This window comes from Lemur catta, chromosome 3 (genome assembly GCF_020740605.2).
Source record: "Lemur catta isolate mLemCat1 chromosome 3, mLemCat1.pri, whole genome shotgun sequence".
In the NCBI taxonomy this organism is placed as follows: Eukaryota; Metazoa; Chordata; class Mammalia; order Primates; family Lemuridae; genus Lemur; species Lemur catta.
In genome coordinates this window covers 114,382,686-114,407,171 of record NC_059130.1, presented here as the reverse complement: position 1 = coordinate 114,407,171, position 24,486 = coordinate 114,382,686, and the positions used below count along the sequence as shown (strand labels likewise).

The window sequence follows — 24,486 nt, the reverse complement described above, 5'->3', positions numbered from 1 at the left end:
CAGGGAGCACACGTGTGCGTCAGGCCGGCAGCTCCGGGAGGGCAGGTGCCGTGTCTCCCCAGGTTGAGGGCATGTCCCCCGCCACTCTAGTGGCACGGAGAGCCCTTCCCTGCCCTCCACTGGTGATCCCAGGCCTTCCTCTCCCCACGGGGCCCAGTGAGAAAGAGCATAGTCTTCCAGGAAGGCCAGGGTGGCCACTGAGTTAGCAATGGGAATTTGCTGTGTGACCTTAGGCAAGTCCCTTTCCCTCTCTGGGACTCAGCTTCCCTCATTCATAAACCAAGAGGCTTTCCAGCATTTTAGAAGCATCCTTTTGGTTTTCTACATTCCTGCCACACACCTTCTGGGGGGAACCTGCTTGCAGGACTCTGCACCGGCCCCCTCACCCTCCTGCAGTGTCCCTTCCCCAAGGACCAGGCTCCCAGGCTGAGCCGGGCGGTGGCTGCGCTTACCCCAGCTGACGGCTGTTCTACCCGCACTCTTTGTGTTTGCAGCATTCCTGACAGCTGCATTACCAGCCCTGCAGGAAATGAAAATTAAGACTTCATCCCCCGCCCCCAGTCCCCTCAATCCCCAGAGCTCAGGGAAGGAGCTCCTTTGGAGACCTCAATTTAAGCAAGGAAGAAAACGATTCTGAGATACTCTGTCCACTCTCGGGCTTGGTCTCTAATTGTTTTCTTCCCAAGCCCCAGGTATTCTGGGAAGAATGGGCAGAGCATGGGGGGCACCCTGGATGGCTCATGCCCCCAGTGACTGCCATTCCTCTCCAGGGCAGCCCGGTGCAAGAGGGAGCGCTTGGTGCCATAACCGAGAAAGGACACAGTAGCACGGAGCTGGCACATGCTAGGCGTCCGGCAGAGCAGGCCCACTTGCCCGTGCGGAGGGCCCGAATCGGGACTCCTCTGGGGCTGCTCGGAGCCCACCATCGGCCAGAGACCAGACGTCTGACCATGGCCACGGAGTTGCCACGTCCACTGCCTGGCAACAGGGTGACCGTGGGCTTCCTGCCCTCCGTGCAGACCCTATCCCCGGAGGGGGTAATCTTCAGGCTCCTTCGTATCAACGTCTATCAGAGATTTCAGAAAGAATAAAAACTACCCAAACAGGCGCCATCCAAGCTGTCAATCACTTTCCTCCCTACGACCAGCCGCATATGTGATTTGACGCGCTGGTAGCATTTCTGCAAATTACACATCATTCTCCCCACAAAGCCGCACCTTTGACTGCTGTAATATTTACCTGACCGCGCAAGTAATTTTCAGGCTTCGCTTAGCAGGCCACTGAGGCATGGAGGGGAGCAGGGATGGAGTTGACTTTGGACAGCAGGTCCGAGAGAAGCTAAAATGTTGTGAGAAGGTGTCCTAATAGCCCAGACGAGCACAGTTCCTCGCAGAGTTAGGAACAGAGGATGGGCTTTCGTGGGCTCTCTACCAAGCATAGTCGAACTGTTGCTTGCATACTTCTGATGATGGGGAGCTCACCACCTACTGTAGACACAGCATTCCATCTCTGAGTGCTTCTGACAGTTACAGGGTGCTGTCTTGACACCTATGGAACCATCTGTCATCCATAACTTCAATCCATTCATGCTCTCTCTGCTTCACAGGTAACATAGAATTAGAGTGATTAACTCATGCCACCTTGCCCAGACCTTTCTCAGTTGTAGCATGGGAAGTCCCACACCCCAGGCCTCCAGTTAAATGACTGACTCGTGGTTTGCCTGAAACTGAAACTTTTAAATCTGAAAGTCCTGCATCCTGGTAACCCTCTCAATCGCAAGCAAACCTGGCTGGTCGGTCACCCCCCACAGAAATGTCTGTGTCCACTGTCCTCCTCCATCTGACAGCCTGCCCAAGGCTCCAGGGCAGTGGCAATGACTCCTCTCGCCCTCCCTCTCCCAGGCACCCCAGGGAGGCAGGAAAGGATCACCCAGTGGCAACAGTGGCTGGTCCTGTCTCTAGAAGGGAAAGCAGGGGGATGGGCCAGACTCAGTGTTTGGCTCCAACCCACACGTGCCACTTAGCTGGGTGGCCTCGGCCAAAGCCCTTAAGCCCCCAGGGCTGTGGAGAGGTGCCAAGGAGATTGTGTGGGCACCCCAAGACCTTGGGTGGGTAGCTGGTGTGGAGGAGGGCATCTCGCCAGGCTGGAGGGGAGCGGAGAATGGCTGGACTGATGGGGTGCTAGTGAACCCAGGGTGGTGTGCTGGGTTCACGGCCTGATTCCACGCCTGCTCTGCCACTTCCTGGCTGTGTGACCTTGAGTGGTCATTTCACCGCTCAAGGCCTCGGTTTCCCCATCTGCAAGGTGGGAATCATAAGAGCAGTTGGAAGGGTTCGGTGCCTGAATGTGCGGAAGTGAATGTGCACTTAGCACCACGCCTTAGACGAGCTCTAAAGAAACCGTCGCGTCTCTGCGGCTGTCATTATTGCTGTCTGTGTCATTATGTCGACGGTGCAGATCCCTCACCTGTGTGCCCACGACAGCCCCTTCTCGCGTATTCCGGCTTTGGAATGAGTGGTTTGGATGATGTTGGATCCCTTAGTGGGTTGAGCCTGTCCCCTGGGCTCTTGCGGGGGTCTGGCTGCCCTGGGGCAGGAGGAGGGGCTTCTCAAGCCTCTCACAGCCTTGCCCACCGGACAAAAGGGGCATTTTAATTCAAAGCTGCACTGAAGTCTGAAGATCCCCTAGAATCGTCCCCATTTGGCCTTCACAGGTGCATTGAAACTCCTCAGATGACCAGGATATGTAGAAGGAAACGATGAGCCACAAAAGGAATGGACCAGGGGGCCCAGCCTCTGCCCACTGTATACCCACGTGGGAGCCACTGTTTTCCCCCATGACTGGCCAGCTCTCCCTGCCCCCACTGGGCCCTGCAGTCCCTTCTCCACCAGCAGCCGGAGGGATCTTTTAAACATATAAATCAGGTCAGGTTACCTGCTCAAGACCCTCCAATGTCTTCCCATCAAAGCAAGAATAACATCTAACCTCCTTGCACCAGCCTTTAAGGCCTGATGTGATCTGATCAGGAGCTCTCTGAACTGAGCCCTGGGAAAAGGCAGCAGCACCCTCACTTTACAGGACGGCAGGCTGAGGCTCCCAGAAGTTAGATGAATGGCCTAAGTCACTTGGTGAGTCAGTGGTCACGCTGGTATTTGGACCCAAGATTGTCTGGCTCCAAATCCTGCATTCTTCTTTTATTTTTCCCTTTTTTTTTTTTTTTTTTTGGCCACTCTGCCTCTGAAGGTTTTGCTCTCTGGGGACAAGAAAACAAAACATAACCATTTCTATAATGAAAAGCAAACGGGGTTTGTTGTTGTCGTTATAATAATACCAAGTGTTCGTTCAAAGCCAGGTAAAGATTTTTTTTTTTAATATACTGGGAGGTTTTTATTGGACAGTTTCCTTGTAATAGGAACCGGCGCTGGACTTCAATTTTCTTTCTCCCAGAGGAAATAAACTGGCCCTTCTGCCGACTGGGTGGGGAGCGGGAATGTCTGCACACCCCTCCCCTCGTGGGGACCCGAGACAAGAGCTGTCCATGCCACCCTCGGGCTCTGTTCGGAACCCATTGCCTAAGTCTAACCCCTGGGTGTGGCTGACGTGGGCCTGGCCTGGGAGTCTGCACCCCAGCTCCATCACCAGTCTGCTGCTCTGTGTTTTAGGGCAACTGTCTCAACCTCTCTGATAAGGACACCTACCGGGTCCACCTCAGAGATGATTCAGGGGCTCAAGTGCCCCCCAGGCAGGAAAGAACTGTCAGCATGTGGAGTGCATCAGTTCACTCGTGTCTTAACCGCATTGTTCTGCTAGGTCTGGGGATACACAGTGTTGGACAAAACGGTGCCAGCCCCTGCAGTTTACGGCCTGGCACTGTGTACTCCACTGTTGACCGACATTTACTGCAAAGCCCTAGGAAAGGTACAGCCACACCTTCTTGCTCACCGCTGTAGCCCCTGTGCCTAGCACGGAGCTTGCCTCTTGGCTGGGGCTCAGTGGATAAATAGGTATGGGTGCTGTCAGGGTGGGGAGAGGAGAAGCTGGACTCTCCCTGGAGAGATTAGGAAAAACCTTTGACCTGAGTCCCAAAGAATGAGCCAGAATCAGACAGACAGACGAGGAGAAGACAGCCTTAGAATCTAGACCAGGGCTTGCCCTAGGCCAAATCCAGCCCACCATCTATTTTTGCAAATAAAGCTTTATTGGAACACAGCCACATCCATTTGTTTATAGACCGTCTAGGGCTGCTTTCAACCTATAACAACTGAGTTGATTGGTTGTGCAGATGCCATATAGCCTGCAAATCCTAAAATAGTCACTATCTGGCCTCTCAGAGCAAAAGTTTGCAGACCCTGATCTAGATAAAGGAGCCAGCTCAGAGGAAGGGCCAGAGGCATCTTCCTTGCTTGGACTTTGACCGATGACCTGAATGGTGCGGCCCATTGCAAAGTGAAAATGGGGCCTCTTATGCAAAAGTGATTACAAATCAAGTTTCGCCAGTGGAGCATTAATCCAAGTGTGGAGCCCTCTAAGCACAGGGTCCTGTGTGACTGTTGCTGGCCCGGGTGTAGCTTGGAGCTGCTCTCAAGCTCTGGGAGCAGATTTCTGGGAAGCGGTCTTGATCCAGGGCTCTAAGTCGGGGCTCAGCATCTCCAAGCCCCGAGTCAAACCTCCAGGAGGACCAGCCTGAGGCCTAGTCCCCCGGCCAAGGGGATGGATGACTGGCCTTCCCTTCTCAGCTCCGTGCACCCCATCCGTGGAGCCTGGAGTGAGAAGCAGAGAGAGCCCAGCTCGCTCCCCGCCGGGAGCATCTTGGAGACCAGACATGAGGCAGCCGTGGGAAGAGACGTGACGCTTTAGTGGGAACCTCTCTCTGACGGTGCAGTCCTCCCCACGCTCATCTGGAACTGTCTGATGGGGGAGCAGTGAGGGAAGGGACCTCGCTGTGCCCAACTGTGGGACAACAAGATGAGAACAGGGGCTCGTGGAAACCTCCCAACCCGGTGGCTGCTCAACCCCAACCCCCCGGACACCTGGACTAAAGTCTGTGTCATCTGTCCTTACGCTGGACATCTGCCCTAGACCCTCCAGACCCACTCGCACCTTCACTGTCTTTCTCTGTGCCCCAACCTCACCTGTCCTGGTGGCATCCATGGGGCTTCCTTACCTGCCGGCTTCCTGCTGGGTTTGGCCAGTGGGAGGCACCTGCATAAGATGGGAGGCCAGGTGGGACTGTGGTCAAGGTCCCCACTCCCTAGCTCCTCCCTACTGGGCCGGGTCCCTCGACCCCAGCTCTTGCTGGGTGGCATCTCCCTCAGCTGCTGCTCTCTGGGACGCAGGGGACCTCCCGCTCCTTTGCCCCCTGCCCTTTGCTCCTACGAGTGGCAACAGTTCCCGTGGTTCCCTGCCCCGGGGGGCCGCCCCGTGCCTTGCCGGGGTCCCTCAGCCCCACCCGTGACCTTGTGAATCGTCTTGGTATTGAAGCCTCCTCATTTCCGATCTTCCCGTGGGCCATCTGTTTCCTGCCGGGCCCTGCCTGACACAACCCTCCTCCCCCAGCCCAAGTGGCTCCGGTCAGACAGGTTTGTACTGATCAGAGGGAAGTTGGGCCAGCACTTCCTGTGTGCGCAGGTGGGTGCCGAAATGGGGCTTCTCCTGGACACGGGATTGAACACGCTGCCCTGGCCGGGCGATTCTGATGCTTCGCTGGTGTCTGCAGGGTCACTGGGTAGTATTCGGTCGGCAGCTGATCTGGTCTGCAGGGGTCAAGGCAGCCTCACCCGCGTGCAGGTACAGCTGGAAGGCTGGCTCCGCGTGGTCCCTACACATGGTCTCACCGGCACCACAGTCAGACTTCCGAGGTGGTGGCTTTGGGCTCCCGCTGCACCTGTTCCCAGGGACGGCAATGGGAGCTGCCAGTCTCTAAGGCTCGTGCCTGGAAACTGGCTCCCTCTGCCACGTCTGCCCATTCGTGGTCAAAGCAGTCACGGAACACGCCCAGTTCCAAAGGGAGAGGTCACAGGCCCCATCTCTAAGTGCAGGGTGTCAGAGACTGTGTGCCACCTCTCGTCCCCCATCCTTTCTTCACTGTCATCCTCTTCATCTGCTGGGAACTGGGCTTGCAAAACCATTGTCTGGGGCCGAAGTTATCCTACAGATTGTGTTACTTTGATCTGCACTGGGGTTTTGGTTTTTAAATAAATGACTTGGACCTGCGTAGACTCCCCCCTCAGCACGGGTCCCACCCTTCCCACTGTCTGCGGGGGGCTCATAGCTGGGCTCCCGGGGCCCGTCACACTGTGCTCGGGGATTAGCAGATGCAAGGGACAGGTCTGATGGGCCACACACTAGGACACTCATACATGCAAATAATCGAGAGGTTTTCGTAACTCAGCCCTCCCAGGGCAATTTCTGGAAGGAAATGTTGGTTCAAGAAATGTGTAGGCCTTTTCTGAAGTCTCCAAGGTGTGCTGGGGAAAGAGCCCACATCCTTGTCGCTGCGTGGCCTTGCGGCCTGAAAACGTCACCTGGCCTCCCTGGGCCGCTGCTTCTGTCTCGTGCAGGACAAAGGAAAGAGCGAGGGTCTGCAGCCACCCCAAGCTCGACGCCCAGCTCCTGCCCCTTGCCTTGGGCAGAGCATGTCATCCTTCTGGCCTCAGTTTACTCTTCTGGAAACTGGGGTCACAATGCATATCCCGTGGGGCTGCTGTGAGGATGAAATACGGTGACATGCACAGAGTGCTTGGCCCCGGCGGGTCCTCGTTTCCATTCTGATGTTCCGTGCCTGCATGAGGCCTTCCGAGGCCAGGCTCCCCGGCCCAGGCTGAGACCCACTCACCTCCGTGTCTAGCGCAGGGCCTGGCGCACAGTAGGTGTTCGGGAGACACTTGTTGGATTGAGCTGACCCTTTGTCAAACAAAGTAGTAGCAAGAAAAGTGAAAACATATGACCAATATTTTACAAAATGTCCAAGAATGTTCTTAGCAGCTATATACATAGTCAGTCGCACCACAGAAAACTGTCCAGGTACCTATTAATAAGAGAACAGCTAAACAAATTGTGCCGTCTCCTAACAGTGGAATACTACGCAGTGAGAGAAGGAATAAGCCGCAGGTACACAGCATGCGTGGGTCTCAAAGATCTTATTCTGCGAGAAAGGAGCCTTCACTAAAAACTACGTACTGTATAATTCCATTTATATGAAACTCTAGAACAGGAAAAAAGTGGTAAAAAAATATCAGAATAATGGCTGCCTCTGAGACAGAGCAGAGGGGACTTCCTGGAGAGACGGTGATGTTCTGCGTCCTAGGGAGGGTTTGGCGGCCGCAGGTGTGTGTGTGTTTTTGCCGAAACGCAAAAAATTGAGTCGTGCACATGAGACTCGTGCATTTCATTGTGTGTAAATTTTACCTCAAAAGGAAGAGAATCGTACACAGATACTGAACTCTAAAGACATTGGTGCTGCAGGTTCAGGAGCAAAGTGTGCTGGTGTCTGCAGGCGACTCTGGAAGGCATCGCGTAGATAGGGGGGTGTGCAGGGAGGGAGGGACAGGGCGCGAGACCCGTGATGACACAAACGCAGGCAAATTTTAACTGTAGGAGCCAGATAGTGGGCAGACGGGCGTTAACATTCCTTACACTTTTCTGTATGTTTGGAAATGTTTATAATCAAGTGTCGGGGGAATAAAACATGAAGCTGTAGAGCCAAGCCTGGGGCTTGTCTCTGAGACTCAGGGTGCCCATCTGTGGAATGCAGAGAGCGCCACCCACGCCTCGCTCTGGGGTCAAACGACAAACCGGAAGGAGCCCTAGGCGACCGGCCGAAAGCAGCCTGAGTCTTTCTCAGCCTGCCTGACCCTGCCTCCTGGTTTGGACTTCGGTCTGCCCTCCCCCGGCCCCCCGGTCTGGTGCAGCGCCTGTCTCTTCTGCCCATCCCCTATTTTAAGGTCTGCATGGCAGTTTTCTCTGTCTGATATGTTTCTGCCATCTTCCTTAATTTGATTTATTTTCTGTCTCCTCCCACTAGAATGTGGACTCCAGGAGAAGAGGGACTTGTTCCCAGCTATGTCCCTTGCACCCAAAACAGTCTCTGGCACATAGTAGAGACACAACACATCTTTGTTGAGTGAAGGAATAAATTAGCAGGGCCTGTACGAGCTCTAGTGTAACCCCTCAAGCGCAGAATTCTGCCACCCAGAGTTTGCCCATTGCTAACGCCACCCCCATGGACCAGCAGGAAGAGAACTTAGAGACCAGCCATTCTTATCCCATTTAACAGATGGGGAAACTGAGGCCCAGAGAGAATGCAAATTTCCCAGCATCCACTGCCAGCTAAGTGGCTGATCAGAGATGGGGCCGGTCTCCTGGCTCCCAGCTCGGTATTCTTCTCCGTTGGCTGCCGAGGCCCAGGGTAAAGTGCTCACCCCCAGGAGCAGCCGGCAGATGGACAGACAGGCTCCGCTGGGCTGGGCTGCCCTCGATGCTGCGTGTTAATTACAGCAGGCAGGATGTGCCAGCCTAGCAATGTTCGCGGGTGCACCCGCCCCTTGTTTAGCAGGTGGGCAGGCTGGCACAGGCCGCTGATCCGCCACGGGGCTGCCGGCGGCCGATCGCGCTGACACAGGCCCGGTTGTGTGCAGCGCCTGCCGAGCGGGGTGGGCCAGGCAGATTGGCACGGCGAGGTCCTTCCCCAAGGACTGGCAGCCCCTCCTGTCTGCATCGGTCAGCCAGACTGGCACAAGCTGGGCATCTGTCCCCATGATGAGCCCTTGCTGGACACAACCTGTCCACACAGGTGTGCTCGCTGACCGGCAGCCTGGAGGGTGGCATGGGACTGAGTGCTGAGCACGACACTGGGGGACACTGTAGGGGGTGTCACAGGCAGGGATTTAGGCCACAGCCTCGCACACAGATACACAGACACTGGGACCAGGGAGGACTTAGCCACGCCTCACCCCCAGCACCTGTCCAGCTGGCTTGCCGGATCCAAAAGTCAAGTTTGCAGCCCTGACAGCGGGGCCGGAAAGTCTCTTCTCTCTGACTCAGAGGCTTCTTCTCAAGTCCAGACCAGACTTGCCCCTAGACCTGCTGTGCACACTGCAGCCAGGGGGATGTTCCGATACCAGTGGAACCTGTCACTCCCCTGCTTGAAGCTTTCAATGGCTCCCTATTTCCTGCCAATAAAATAACAGCGATAATATCAACCCCACTGAGCATTTCAGAGCTAATAATAACCACACCCGATTATACAGCGTTTGCTGCGTGCCAGGCCCCTTCCCAAGCACTTTACATGGGAGATCCGATTCATCCTCCACCCCAAAAGGTGATGCTACCGTCACCCCATTTTATAGACGATGAAACTGAGACAGGGAGATATAAGATCTTGAGTTGTACTTGAACCAGGGGGTCCAATTCCAGAGCCTGACCGCTACCAAACCCAGGCTCCCATGCCAAGCTCTGCACACAGCACCCCCAGAACCTATCTTGGACCCCCGCACTCTCTTCCTAAGCCTCACCTTCTTCTCACTGTCTGTGGGGGGCCCTGCCCTCATCTGCCCCCGACACTCTGCTCCATCCTCCAAGGCAGGGCCCAGGGTGCCCTCTTGGGTGGGGCTGCCCTGGGCACCCCCAGCCCCATTTCCTCACCACGTCAGAGCCCACTGCAGGGGAAACACCTGCTGCAGCTGCTTCTGTGACCACCAGGCCCCCCGCCTCACTTGTTCTGTAAGCTCCCACGTGCCCCTCTGTCCACAGGCCTGCTGGCCCCAGAAGGTGCTGTATGAATGAACAAACGCGTGAATGAATGAGAAGCTGAGGTCACTGGGTTTAGAGGAGCGCAGGCCGAGGGTGGCTATTGAAGAGTGGCCTCATGGAGACACAGACGGCTGCATAAGTCCCTCCTTTCTCCTCCCCAGCCGCACCCCTTCCAGAACACGGCAGGAGACGGCTTTGGTTAAACTGGGAAGGAGCCCCTGAGCCCCTCTGCTTAGGGATGAGCTCTGTGACCCTAGACCCCACCTCTAACACTAGGGTTTCCGAGAGCTCCCTGGTCATGCAGCAAGGGAAGAGGCAGAAGGAGCTGGCTGTGGAAATCCCAGATGTGCGCAGCGGTGCAGCACTCAATGTGCTTTGGTGCCAAGGGCCTGGCTCCCGGATCTGCCGCCTCCTCCTTCTGTGACCCTGGCCTGACTCACCCCTCTCTGGGCCTTGGCTTTGCCGTCTGTAAAACGAGGGCCTCCTGCTCTGAGGGCCAGGCTTCCCAGGCACTAGTGGTCTGGCAGTTCATGGCCACCTGGGACAGCTGCAGGGAGGCTCTGGGGAGGGGTGGCCCTGCAGGTTTATGGCAGCGTCTCCCGATTGTGGTTCCTGACTCCTGCACCCACCTGACCCTAAGAGGGTTGTTAAAATCGCAGAATCCAGACTCCACCCAAGACTCACTGGATTTGAACCTCTGGGTTGGACTTCCATGGAAATTGACGTTTTCAAACCCCTTTCCTGCTCTGGCCTGGGTTGATCTCGCCGTGCATGGAAGTCTGTGCCCGGCATCTCTCAGGCCCTTCCTGGCTCCCTGCTTCTTGCCTGCTAACCCTTGTATCTTTGAGGGGGTCCCAAAGCATCCACACACATGTCTAGTAACATTGGGGGGGCTCAGGAGGTTGGATTGTGACTGTGGCCTCTGCGTGTGACTGGTTGGAGCCTGCCTGGGTGTGGGAGGTGGCTGGGGGTGGGGTTGGCGTGGTGTCTCCCACCCTGGTAGATACAGCCTGGCACTTGCCAGAAACTCACCCCCCTACACACCCCCTGGCCCAGAGCGGGGAGCAGGGCGTGTAGACTGCGTTTACAGCTGTGGGCGCAGGCATTGTGTGTGCACAACACCAGGAACCTGCAAACCGACACACACCCCTGAAGAAGCCCGCACTGCCACTCTCTCCCGCTCCCCAGAAACCCTCCTGGTCTTCCCCGTGCAAACGTCTAGAACCACACACGGACATTCTCACCATCACATTGCTTTACACACACACGTGAAACCTCATGTGCAGCCCCGAAGCACACCTGTGTGTACCCTCGTTCCTACTGCTGCGCACGTGCACGCCCACCCTCCCCACCCCCCACCGTGAACACAGGCTCCCTCGGTCACAGGGCTCACCCTCAGGTGCTGGCACCGCAGCTCAGCCAGTGGCACGCACCTCCTCACTCACAGGGGCACCTGCCCACGTGTGGGGTGCGGGGCCCACAAAGAAGCCAAGTCGCTCTCCTGCCCGCCATCCTCCAACGCCCCACCCCGGGCCCCATCCCTGAGCTGCCGTCTGCCATCACACGGTAACCAGATGAGACAAGGCAATTTATGACACCAGCTGTCTCTGTCTAAACCGGATCTCCCACACACACCGGGGAAACCAATTACCTCGAGCCCAGCCCTGCCAGAAACCCGACTCACACGGGAGACAGAGCAGGGGTGGAATCCGGCCGCCCAGAGAGGTGGGTGGCATCTCACGGGAGGACTTTCCCTCCTTTCTTGTCCTGGGAACCTGGCATCCTCTTCCCCCAGCCCCTCGGGGAGGGCAGAGCCTGCCCCCCCCCGTGGCTGTTCCCCTGGCCCAGCTCCCAGGCCTCAGAGCTGCAAGAGCAGTTTCAGGGTGGAGAACAGGTGGGCAGGGAGGTTTAGGGGAAGAGTGGTCCAGGGTTGTCATGGCAACGAGAGCGCCAGGAACCTGTGCCCTTCCCCCTACACAGCGGGCCATCAGGTGGCTACGCATTGTCCCCTGCTTCGTCTCTGAGCAGCCCTGCCTTGGTTTCCCTCTGCCTAGAATCCTCGCTCCCTTTTTTGCCCTCTACCCAAAACTTAATGCAACTCCGCTGCCTGAGCCACCTCCTGTCTGCGCTTTGGAATCAGACCCAGGTTCAAATCTCTCCGCTTCACCGCTTCCCAGCTGGGCAGCCTGGGCAAGTGGCATCTCTTCTCTGGCCACAGTTTTTGCATTTTTTAAAAATAGATGTTCGTTTCTATAAAAAACATTGAGTGAGAGTCCTCTGTGTCCCAGCGTCTGATGTAGAGTGGAGGACCAAACACTGAACAAGATGAAGTCCCGTCCCTCCTGGGTTTCAGGCTCTGCTGGGAGAATCGGAAAGCACGGGTTTCAGAAAATTGAAAGAGATGAGTAAGGCTCTTCACTGTCCTCATCTGCTGTGTCCACAGCTGTGCTCCCAGCACCAAGCACGGCTCGTGGAAGGAGCTCAGCGGATAAACACACTCAAATGCACAGGCAGCGCGAGCCCGGGCCCTGGGGTCGACTTGATCTTTGTAAACCCTTTACGAGCCCTCCTTGATCTGGCACCATCTTGGTGCCCAGCCTTGGCGGGAGCTTTCTTGGCACAATTTCTGAGTGGCTGGGGTGGGGACAGGTCCACTACCTGGCCTGGGAGTCCATTCCTTCATCCACTGACTCATTTATTCACTCCACAGACATACATTAAAAACGTACTATGTGCCAGTCCCCATGCTAGGCTCTCGGGTTGCGTGAATGGGCAAGGGACCCTCAAGTGACAGGTGCATGGCAGAAGTTTCTAGATTTACTCTTCATGCCCTTCCACAGTCCAGGCACCCAGCAGCAAATTCACGCTAATAGTCCTGTCCACTTCCCTTCACATTTTGCAAGATGCTTTCGCGTACATACGTTCCTTTTAGTATTTCTACCAACTCTGGGGCAAAAGTTCAATCAACATCCCTCATGGTACAGATGAGGAAACTGAGGCTCAGATGCAATCGGCGACTTGCGTCATCACCCACAGTAGAACCGAGTCTCCTTCTAGCCCACATTTGTCACTCGCATTATCTAATTTATTAGTGGCTTCCCCCCAGCTGCTCTGTAAGACGCGCATCGCTCTCGCGTATTCACAGCCAGGGAGCGTGACCTGCCGAGCTGGGATTTGAACCTGGGCTGGGCTGACGCAAGCTCCCAGGCGCCGTCCACTCCTCCATGTCTAATCAGTTCATTAAAACCACTCTTGCAAACACTCCCTCTCTCTGCCCAGACACAGAGACCTCAGCTGCTCCATTTCCAGGAGAGCAAATTCCTTCCCGGCTGGAGAGGAGTTGGGATAATGTAGGCAGGCAATTTAAACAGCTCCGGCAAAATACACCAGCAGTTTTCACTCTCTGCCACTATTACACTTTCCAGCCGCGGCGGGATTGGCCCGTAAGTGGGATATCAAGTTTATTACAGCTATTTCCAACCTGTAATTGGTTTTGTGGAACACAAAGAGAAGGAGGTTGGGAGGGTGGGGGGAGGTGATTTTTCCCCCATTCTTTTCTTTTTTTTTTTTCCCCTTTTTCGGATGATGACGGCACCCAGGGACATTGGTGAGGCCGCTGAAGGTGGAGACTTATTTGTTTTTCAAATTAAAAAGCCCAGCCGGGGGTGGCAGGCTCTTGCACTGCTGGTTGGACTAAGTTCACTGGGCTCACCTTGGTGGCTTCACTTGAAAAGCAAACTGGCCTGGCTGCAGCCAGATTTGCTAGGGGTGGGGGGGACAGCTGGGGTCCTGAGCTGGGGTCCTGAGCTGGGGTCCAGCAGGCTCAGGGGGCACGAGAAGTCTCTAGGACTGGCTGTTCTAGAATCAGAATACTGTGGGCATTCGGGATAGAAAGAGTCTTCAGACGTCACTGTGTCCCAGTTTCCTCATGGAACATTTAGGGAAACTGAGGCCCTGAGAGAAGAGCAGTGCAGAGACAACCTTTGGGACTTAGAACCCAGCTTTCCACCTCTCGGAAACATCCACACAGTGTGGCTGGTCTTTTGGGGAATTCGTGGCTGAGATGCTGTCGGGATGAAGAAAAGACCATCCAGTCTTAAGAACCTGTCACGGGCTGCTGCAGCCACCAAAGTCGGCCCACCCTCACCAACCTTCCCACCTTGGACTTAAGTAAAAATAAATAATGGATCATATGCATCGAACACGTTCTGCTACAATTACATGAGTTGATGTTTGCAAGCCATGCCTCGCACCCAGCAAGCACCCGATGAACACTGGCGATTATTGTATCCATCACTGCCATTATTACCGCGTGCTGAGCCAGCCCCTGGGCTCTCTGGGCGTGCACGTGTACACGCTGAACTCTCACACAAGTGCCGTGGTTACGGGTGGGTGTGATCTTTCCCATTTTGCAGATGAGGAAGCTGAGGCACAGAGACCTCTCCAAGGTCACACGGCAAAAAACTGAGTGGCAGAACTGGGGTCTGAACCGAGGGGCTATGCGACCCCAAAAGCATCTGCATGTTTCTCACTCCCCTCCTCTCAGCTAATCCGTGCTGTGAGGGGTCAGGGCCACTGTTCACCACCTGTGTGACCTTGGGCAGTTCCCCTGCCTCTTTCTTGGCCACGGTTCCTTCATCTGCAAAATGGGGGTGACGACACATGTCTCCTGGGATAGTTCATTTATTCAACAGCCCTCCGTGTGCCTGGCGCTGTGCTGGGCACCGGGGCACACCGCCCCTGGAGCTCGGGGTCCTGGGGACGCAAGGACATCAGGGAGGTGAGGAGTAGGCGTTGTCAGGCCCGCGTAGTGCTGGTTAGGGCTCGGACTCTTGCATAACCACGAGCAGCCTGTTCTTTCTGGGCTAGGTGAGCCCTTTGCAGGACTGGGATGTTTTCCAGGACCGAATGGCATTAGTGCCGTGAGCTCTAAGAAGGAGCGACTCTGCCGGCTCCTTTTGGAGTATCACCCCCGGGACTGTCCCACCAGGCAGATCAGGATCTGGACACAGTGAATGGTCCTGGGGCCAGTCTGTACTGCGGGGCAGCAGGAGTGTTCTCCCCGTTCTTCATGGTAGTCCCAGTGCCTGGCACATGGGAAGGACTCAACTCATTCATTCAACAGATATGCATCGAGTGAGTCCTGTGTGCCCAACTCCAGGGCAGGACAATGGACAGGACAGATAAAGACCTGCCCTCATAGAGCTTATGTTCTAGGAGTAGCTGACCTTCAAGAGCCTATTTATTTGTTCAATAAAAATCTGTTGAATATGAATGAATGAGGCCATTCGTTTCAGAAGCACCTCTGTCTCTGAGCGAGGGGAAAACCCACAAATCCTCAGGGTGCAGCTTCCCAGGACAGAACCTCGTCTGCCCCATCAGCTTTGTGGTTATCTGTCTGCCTGGCCTGGCAGGCCCTGCCCACCGGGGCACCCTGGGAGCCTCTCTGAGCCCCTAAAGCAGGGATGGAGTTGACTTTGGACAGCAGGTCCAAGGAAAGCTAAAATGTTGTGAGAAAATGTCCTAATAGCCCAGATGAGCACAGAGAGAAAGAACCTCACAGAGTTAGGCACAGACTAACTGTCTAGTTTCATTGGCTCTCTACCAAGCATCATCTAACTGTTGCTTACATGCCTCTGGTGACGGGGAGCTCACTACCCACTGCAGACCTACTATTCCATCTCTGAGTGCCTCTGATGGTGACCGGGTGCTTGCTCAGAGCATCCCTGCCACAGTGGCTACTGGCAAGTTCCCAGGCCCTGCTTTTTCTTCTCCTCCCTACAAACACTATCCAGCCTCCTGGTGCTTCCCCCACCCACCTCCCTCTCTGGGCATGGGCCCCCTTCTTTCACTTACTGATTTTCTGCGTGCTCTGGGTTTTTAGCAAGCAACAGTGTCTGTTCTCTAGCTCAGGCCTGGAGGGCGTGGAGGGATCCAGGAAAAGACGTAGCCCAGAAAGGAGTTAGTGCCGTGGAGTGCTCACCACACACGGGTCCTCTACGCAAGCCCCATCGCGTTTGCTCCTCACGAGGAGGCAGGTTGCACTATCCCCATTTCACAGACGGGAAACTGAGGCCAGGAGAGATGAAATGAGTTCTTCAAGATCACAGAGGTAGTAACAGAAATGAAGACTGCAACTGGGGCTGGAGAAAATCAGTCTTGCTTCATGCACAAAAGCCTCCCAGAGGCAAGAAGAGCCAGGTAAGACTCAGCACTCCCTGAAAACAGCCCACCTCCTTCGGGAAGCCTTCCACCACGATCACCCCTCCATCCAAAGGAACTCTTGGCTCCTACACAAGCGTCGGAGCCTCACTGGATGACGGTGGGGAATACCTGCGGCTGTGGCCATCGTCCTCCTGACTCTGGTCTCTCAGCCAATGGTGGGCCGTGAGCCTCCTGCCAGACCTCGATGGGCTGTGACGATGTCTGAAATTTCTTTGTTTCTCTCCCATGGGGCCTGGAATGGGGCCTGCATGCCTCAGGCCTGGGGATATGTTTCTAGAATTAAAGGGAAGGTGTGTTCAGCACAGCCACCACACCGTGTCCCCACAGCTCGCAATCACGCCCCCTCCCACCCAGCCTGTCTTGGGTCCTCTAACCAGAACTGCGGAATGACTGGCTTGCAGACGGCCACTCGCCCGCCGGCCTGCGACCTGGGCGTGCCTGAGCGTCCCTGCTCCTCCACTTCCCCGGCCGAGGGAGGTCCGGGTACAGCTGCAGCGACCTGGGCCGGGGGACTGTCCTCCACGTCTCTGTCCTGGGGCTGAGATCAGCCGTCTCCGGCTGCCTCGGCGGGTCTAGCAGCAGCAGTCCTTCCCTCCCCAGGCCGACACGAGGCCCCAGCACAGCCCCGGAGAGAAAGACGTAAAGGAAAACCAGGCTCGTCCTTGAAACTCCCCTGTCCCCCGGCCTGAAGCAGCGATTTATGACGTGGATAATTCTTCGGCGCTTTATCTGGGGTGTGTGGGTATGTGTGGGAACGTGTGGGGTGCGGGTGTATTTTCCTAGTAATAAAACCCTCAGTCTCGGAGAATAAATTTGAGGAGACAGTTTTACTGACAGATTTTTTCTCTTTTGTGTAATAAAAAAAATGGAGTGAAATTTGAGATTGGGACGATAAGGGCTGCCGCATTTTAGGAGGAGATAAAAAAAAAGCAGCACCTGAAGGGAGGCGAGGCCTGGAGACAGGCTGCGGCTAAACAAGCGAGCGGGAGGGACGCCGTCCGCTTTTAGGACTTCGGGAGAAATCTCCGGCCACTGGGGCGGAGGGGACACCGGGCAGCGGTAGGTCCGGCCTGGTGGGACGGGATGTGAACCTGGACTGAGAGGCAAGAACCCGGTGCGGGGCCTCAGCCGAGTTGCTCTGCCTCTCCCAGCCTCAGTTTCTTCATCTACAAAATGGGAGAATTAGGATCTATTCTGTTTTCTCCCGGGGACTTTGTAGGGCCACACAAGGGGACGGGCCTAAAGCAGGGTTTCTCAGTCTCGGCACCGTCGACATTTGGGGCCAGGTAACTCTTTCATGGCCAGGGGCTGTCCTGGGCATCGTAAGATGTCAGCAGCTTCCCTGGCCTCTGTCGGCTAAGTGCCAGGACAAAGCCACTCCCCGCCCCCAGTTATGAATGTGGGCAATGTCGTCCCCCCAGTTGAAAGCCCTGGTTTAAAGGCACTTCGGTGGCCCTACAAGGCCAAATGAATGAATTGGGGTGGGGGTGCGTGGAGGGGGCGCCGTGTGGAGGGAGCCCCTGCAGAGTCCCGGGCTCCACCCCAGCTGGGGTGTTGAGAGGTGGGGGGCTGGAAACTCTGATCCCAAGAGTGGCCAAGCCACCTACGGCCTCTTCTCCACCCTGCACCCTGTGCCAAGCGGGGCACAGTCAGCTGGGGGACATTCTGCCAGGCTATGACATCAGACGCAGAATCAAGCTGTGGGTGTCTGGGGGAAGGGGGCTTTCTTGGGGTGAGTGGGAGAGAGGAGGCGTCCACCTCCTCCCCTTCTCTCTGCCAGCTGTTTCTCTTCCTCCACGCTCACCATCCGCCCCGTTATGGGAGCCGGGCCCTGTGCTGCAGAAGGGGCCGGGGAGAGGTGGAGGTTCCCTGCCTTCCCACTGCACAGACTCGCACGGGGGAATCAAGGGCTGGCGTGAGTGTTGATAAGCCCCTAGGAGAGACGGGAGCGTGTGGGTTTAGCCAAATGAGAAACGTCGCAGTGGGAAGTCCCACCGCTGATCCCCCTCAGGGTCCCGGAGCTTGTGGGTATGTTACCATCATTCTAACCATCCCTGGTACGGACAGAGGCCACTTTATCTTTATGGAGCTTGCAGTCTACAGAAGGTAACCACTATAGATAGAGCCTGTGCCTGGCACACAGCTGGCGCTCAATGGTTGCTGGCTGGATTGCATGGAGTCTGTGGCCCCTAGATCAGTAGCAGCACCCCTTAGGCTAGAGAGTGTGGTCCCAGTCAGCTTGGGTGCAGAGGTGCCCAGAGGAGCGCGGCTGTGCCCTGGGCCAGTCCTCCCAGGCAGGCGATGGACCCATGCTCCAATCCCTGCCTTCGCCTGGAGAAGTTGAACCCCCCAACGCAGCCCCTCGGAGACACCCGTCCCTGGCCACCGCTCGCCCAGCCCCCTCGCCCCCGCTTCCACCAGGCAGAGCTGCAGGGAGTTAATTCCACTTCTCCAGGCCCAGGCATGAGGCCTCCCAGTTGCAGGCTGTTAGCGTGGAGCCCAGCTGAGCGGCGAGAGGCTGCGAGCTCCCCGTCTATAATAGAGTTGCTGAGACAAGCGGAAAACTGCAGCCGAGTAAACAGATAAATAATTGAAACAGTGACAACACATACCTTGCTGCTTTGTGGAGTAACACTTTCATTAGCTGGAGGCAGCACGGACGTGGGGAGGCGGGTGCGCGGGCAGCTGGGAGCCCAGGACACTTGGGTCCGAGTTCTGTCAGCTGTGAACAGCAGGACGCCTGGGTGGCCTTTGTCTTGCAGCCCCGGCTGTATTATCACCTCCCCAGGCCCTGTCTTCTCCGGCCTCCATGTTCCTGGGTGAACTGGGGACTTTGTGCATCCTCCCTGCCCATCCTGAGGGCAGCCAGAGGGGGCTGAGGGTCCGCAGGGTCCCTTTCGCCACCCCCGTGCCAGCAGGTGGGGTTCCCCGGCCTTGTAGAGGGGCAGGATCAGCTGGAATTGTCCTCACCCTCAGGCCACAGGGAGCCTGTGAGTGGAACCTACGTGCCCGCAGGGAAGCGGAGCTCCTCGGGCCTGGCCGCCCTCCACGACCTGCCCGTGGTTCTCTGCCCAGCCCGGCGTCTCCTCATTCTGCCTCCTCTCTCAGGCTCTCTGAACGCAGGGAACTTTCCCTGAGCACACAGGGATCCTTTCTGCCTCTGCCGGGGCCTTGGCTCCTGCTGTCTCTCCCTCTGCCTGCCAAGCGCTCCCACCTTCTGCCAGGCCGGCCCCTACTCTTCCTTCAGAAGGCAACTTAAACATCACTTCCTCCAGGAAGCCCCCTGTGACTACCCTATCCCCAGGACAGGGGCTGTCCCTCCTCTGGGCTCCCTGCCATCCTCCCTGGGCTCCTCAGAGGATTTATTAATATCTGAAATTACTGCAATCTGGCTTGTTTGTCTCTGCATGAGATCTTCGCCCGGTGACTGTCCCCTGGCCCCCAGTTCCCCGTCCTCTTTCTTGCTGGTCTGCTCCCCAACCCTTCTCTCCTTGGGCCTCGGGATCAGGCCGTCACCCTATGACCGAACGCAAAGCACAGTCACACTCTCCGGCCCTATCCGCAGCTCCCCGAACTTCGGGGAGACGGCCCAGGCGCAGGAGTGGCATCACCTGGCGCCTGGAAAGGGCTGGAGAGAAGAGCCCGCTCTGCCCCTTCCTGGCTGTGGGACCTCAGGAAGGGGCTTCACTCCAGAGCCTCAGTTTGCAAGTCAGCAAAGTGGGACTGAAGCCCCTCCACCGTGGGAGGCGCCAGTGATGACCAAGAGCTTCTCCAGGACAGCGGGGAAGGGGGTGGCCAGGGCTGGCTGAGCGCTCACCTGTGGCTGTCTCTGTGCCCTGCGGCAGGTGACGGACGGTGGCACCATCAAGCAGAAGATCTTTACCTTCGACGCCATGTTCTCCACCAACTACTCGCACATGGAGAACTACCGCAAGCGGGAGGACCTTGTGTACCAGTCCACTGTGAGGTGAGGCCGGGGCGCGGAGGGGGCTGGGGGAGGGGGACACAGGGGAGGGGCTGGGAGGGGCGCGTCTCCAGCCCTTCGTGTCATTCCCTCGGTGCTCTCTCGGGCTTGGAAGGCAGAGCTGGGGGCTCTGCGTGCGGAAGCCGGACCCTCCCCCTGGAGGGACAGGAGGCAGGCAGGGGTCAGGCCACAGCTCCCTTTCTAACTTCCTCAGCCAGCTCCCCCAACAGGCCTGCAGGGGGCGCTCTCCAAGCCCCATTCCCAAGTGAGGACACTGAGGCCCAGAGAGGGTAAGCCATGTGCCTAAAGTCACACAGCCTGGAATGACAGGGCTGGGAGGCGAAGTAGCTCTGCCTGGCTCTGAAGCCCATGCCACACCTTCTACTGTTCCCCGTGCCTCCAAGGCCATAAGGGCCCCAAACTTGGGAAGGAAAATGACCCCAAAGCCCTGGACTCCCAGGTCAGAAGCAGCAGGATGGGGAGGGAAGAGACCTCGCGCTCAGAGGTACTTGAAATTTCTATCCTACCCCTGTTTTCCAGAAGGCGGCAGAGTCGAGCTAATTAGATCCCACTCCAGGGCCTGCCGTTTTCTAGGTGTGTGGGTGCCCATGGCTCCACCCCTCACCCACACCCCTAAAAGACCCCAATCCGATTCATTTCTCTGATCCTTACACAGGGTATCCCCTCTTCTCAAAGGGCCTTTCTCTCTTTGGTCGCCTGGTAAACTCCTCATCAGCCTTCAGAACCCCACTCAAGCAGGTCCACCATGGGGCCCTCACCCCAGCAGAACTGACCCCCCAAAGCTGGATGGCTGCGACTCCCCCGGTACCCACCCCTCCTCAAGACGGGCTCCCACTGTATCCGCGAGGAGCAGCTTCACGCGGGCACTGACAGTGCACAGTTCTGCACACACACACTTCCACACGGCACACAGAGAGTGGCCGTCCACGCCAAAGCTGGAGGACCCTGCTGCGCTGGGCACACTGACAGGTGCACGAGCTGTGGCACCATCATTCGTGGGCTGTGACATCCCAGTCAGAGCCTGGTACCTCGCTGTCTTCACACACTGAGCCCGGAGAAGGACCAGGCCCCAACATGGGTTGTTTCTCTCTCTCTGCGACCATGAGCTTCGGGAGCACGAGGCAGACGCTCCCCCCTCACTTCGCATCCCAGCTCTCAGCCCAGGGCCTGGCACGCAATAGGTGCACAGTGAAATTTGCAAAATGAGTGCACAACTCTGGGTACGCTGCTTGGCCCTTTGGGCCTCAGTTTCCTCATGGCAAAATTAGAAAATGGGGCAGTAAGATTGAAAGGGTGTGTCCGGCCCTGCACGGGGGACGTGGTCCTCTCCCGCCTGCTTTGTGAGAATGGGAAGGTGGGAGTGCTCCCGGGAGGACCCCGCTGGTCCTCCTCTCTCCGGGCCGCGCCAGGTCCGTGCTGAGAAAGTGGATGTGGCAGGGTATGAAGAGGCGTGTGAATGACCCCACAATCACCTCCATCCGTCTAGTCTCGCTTTCTCCCGGACCCGCTTCCAGAAGGGAACTGAGGCGCCTTAAACTATTAAAGCACACCTAAGACAAGCCAGTTACCATCAAGATGAAAAAGGAGGTAAAAACTCATTTTGGAGAAGAAAATAACTATTCTGGGAACCACAGACGGTTTTGTAGCAAGGGAACTCTCAGATCACCTCCCAGGTTCCCAGAAACCCAGGGCTGCCCGGCCACCCCTGCCTGGTCACCATGGTCTCTGACAAGCCTCTCCCACCACCTACCTCCTCCCTGTGCCCCCTAAGCCACCTGCTGCCACAGGTGTGGTCTCTAGGCCAATCCTTGAACCCCACCCTCTGCTGCTCCTGGTGCTTCAAGAGCACCTGGTGCCAGACGACCTGGGTTTAAATCCCGCTCAGCCACTGCCCACTGAATGACCTCGGACGAGAGCCTTAACCTCTCTCTCTGCCTCAGTTTCCTCACCTGTAAAGCAGGCTGGACGGGATTGGCTTTGTACAATTGCTATGGAATGTAAGTGAAATTTATGTCCAGTGGCCTGAGTTCAAATCCTGCCTGTTCCACCTCCTTGCGTTAGTGAAGTCTTGGGCTGGTAACTCTGTGATGGGGGTTCGTGACCTCCAGGCGGGAACGACAACAGCAAGAAGCTCGTGCAGCGTCAGGGCCTGACGGGCGAGTTGGTACAGAGTGCCAGCGCAGGGCGGCTGGGCGGCGCGTGTTCGCAGTTATTACCTAGAACGGCCCCTCCTTCCCCCACCGCAAAACAAGAAACCGAAAAAGCTCACCTTTTAACAAGTCTCATAAAGCCTTTTTTATATGCTTTCTCTTTTGATCCTCACAAACAACCTCACGAATGCAGGCAGGTATTATTATTATTTTCTCTAGCTCTGGTTTTATTCCAAAAGGGGTCAGAGTTCAGCAAGGCCAAGGGACTTGTCCAAGGTCTCCCTCTGGAACGACATGAACTTGGTCAAGCCCCAAACCATCTCTTTCTATCCCTCTACCGTGCTGCCTTCCCTGTTTCACAGTTGAGGAAGGCCAAAGCCCAGAGAAGGCATGAGACTTGCCCAAGGTCACAGAGCGCCACCGACTGAAGCCTGGGTCTCAGGACTCATGGCCGGTGCTCTTTGCTCCCAGCCTTCTCCCTGAGCCTTGGTCACAGGGCTGGTCTCCCAGGCAGAGAGCAGCCCGGGGCGCTGGGCTGTCCCATTTGCTGAACACCCAGGGACAGGGAAGGAAGGACCAGAGCTTCTGGAATCTAATGGGATGGGGAGAGTTGCCACCCACCACCCCTCGGAGCTGGGGAGGCTGCACCGCCAGGCTGCAGAGCCCCATTAGGGCTGGCAGCGGGCTGGGGACTCCGCATTTACATATAAATGAAGATATTTACAAATTAATGCATCTCAACTAGAGAGTCCCAGCTCCACAGCTGTCTGAGCCACTTCCTCTTCAGCTGGGGAGAGTGGGGAGGGAATGAGGCTAAGAAGATTACCAAGAATTGGCAGAGAGCAATTTCCCGGGTAGCCTAGTGGAGCCCCAGGGACTCCGGGAGCTTTTCCTCCCGCTGGTGGGGCCCCGAGGGCGGAATTCGGGTGGGGTGTCAGGGCTTTTCCCCCGCCCAGGAGTGCAGCTGTGGCACCCCAGTGGCATGACCTTGGGCAGGTCACTGCCCCTCCGAGCAGTTCGGAGGCCCAGCTATCAAAGGCCTTTCTAGTTCTGAGCCTCAGAACCTAGAACTCCCAGGCTGGAGTTGGCGAGAATTTATTCCTTTGAAGGGTATTTAATTGAGCACCTACTAGGAGCCTGGCGTGGTACGAGTTGTTCAGGGATACAGTGGGAACAAGAAAGGCACCGCTTTGTGATCTAGGGCGGGAGACAGACAGTAAGTGAGGAAAGGACATAAATACGTCATTGCGCATTCCACGAAGATTCGAATCCAAATGGTGGCGTGTAGTGAAGGGACAAGTGGGGTGCAGGGCCAGGGAAGGTGGCGCTTGGGCAGGGACCTGGGGTTGGGAAGGAGCCGTCCTGGTAAGGAGGAGGCAGGTATGGCCCACGGTGTTGCCCACGGTGTTGCGCCCGGCTCACATCCTCTAACCCTGCACTCTTTGGGGCAGTGCCAGAACCCCTGACTCCTCCCCGGGGCTGTCTCAGGCCGCGGGAGCCCCCTGGCCTGCACACCGGCGGGCGGGCAGTGCTGGGGGGCTGACGTCCCCCGGGAGCAGCTGGACCAGTGGCTGACGGGAAATGTTGGCGGAATCCCTGGCCGCTCACCCCGCCCAGTGGAACTTCTCGGATGCGTGACCTCCACGTCCCCCAGGGTTTCTCAGCAGGATGGGGGCTCAGCAGCCCCCCAGAACGCCTTGATGATGCACCTGCATCGGCTTCCTCCCCTTCCTGCTCATCCTACCAGCTTCCTGGGACCCCCCTCACGTACACCCATCACTCCCAAATGTGTGTCTCAGGGTCTGCTTCTTGGGGGCCACCTAAGGTGTGGCAGAGGTGTGGTCTAGGTGACAGTCCCCTGGACATCCATCACCCTCCACACCCTGCCCCCTCACCCCTGCCTTGCCCGGCCACCTGTTCCGCACCAGGCCAGGCACAGGTACGAGCGGACTGGTGCACCCCGGCTGGGGGCAGACTGACCGTGGGGGTGGAACTCGTTCGTCCTTGTCTAGGGAGGAAAATACTTTTTCCTCCAGCCCTTGTGGGTTCTCGGCTGGGGCCCCTGTAACTGGTTAGCAAGAGAAGAGCATACAAATCTAGTCCATATAAGTTTTACGTGACCGGGAGACTTCCTAAGGAAATGAAGACCCAGGGAAGTGGTTAGCCCCGAGCGTTGTTATGCAGGCGTGATGACGCAGGTGTGACGAAGGGGCAGTCGTGGAAGAGTGCGGTCGGACGACGGTGTGGGCCCGGGCAGTGGACGGGTGGACACTCAGCAAGGCTGCTCGCTCAGAGTCCTCTCGGGTCCCCGTCCCTCTGTTGTTGGAGATGAGGATGCCCCCGTCCTCCAGGTGTTGGGAGGCACCTCTCACGTGA

General features: G+C 56.9%; 1 protein-coding gene across 1 annotated transcript in view; it reads left to right on the top strand.

Annotated features, from left to right (window-relative positions):
* The window catches only part of IGSF21 (immunoglobin superfamily member 21), a 235,409-nt gene that overhangs the window by 137,797 nt on the left and 73,126 nt on the right, over window positions 1–24,486 (top strand). Inside the window, exon 3 of the mRNA XM_045546479.1 lies at window positions 19,821–19,942. Coding sequence (XP_045402435.1) covers window positions 19,821–19,942 — 122 coding nt within the window. The remainder of the gene's footprint in view (window positions 1–19,820; window positions 19,943–24,486) is intronic.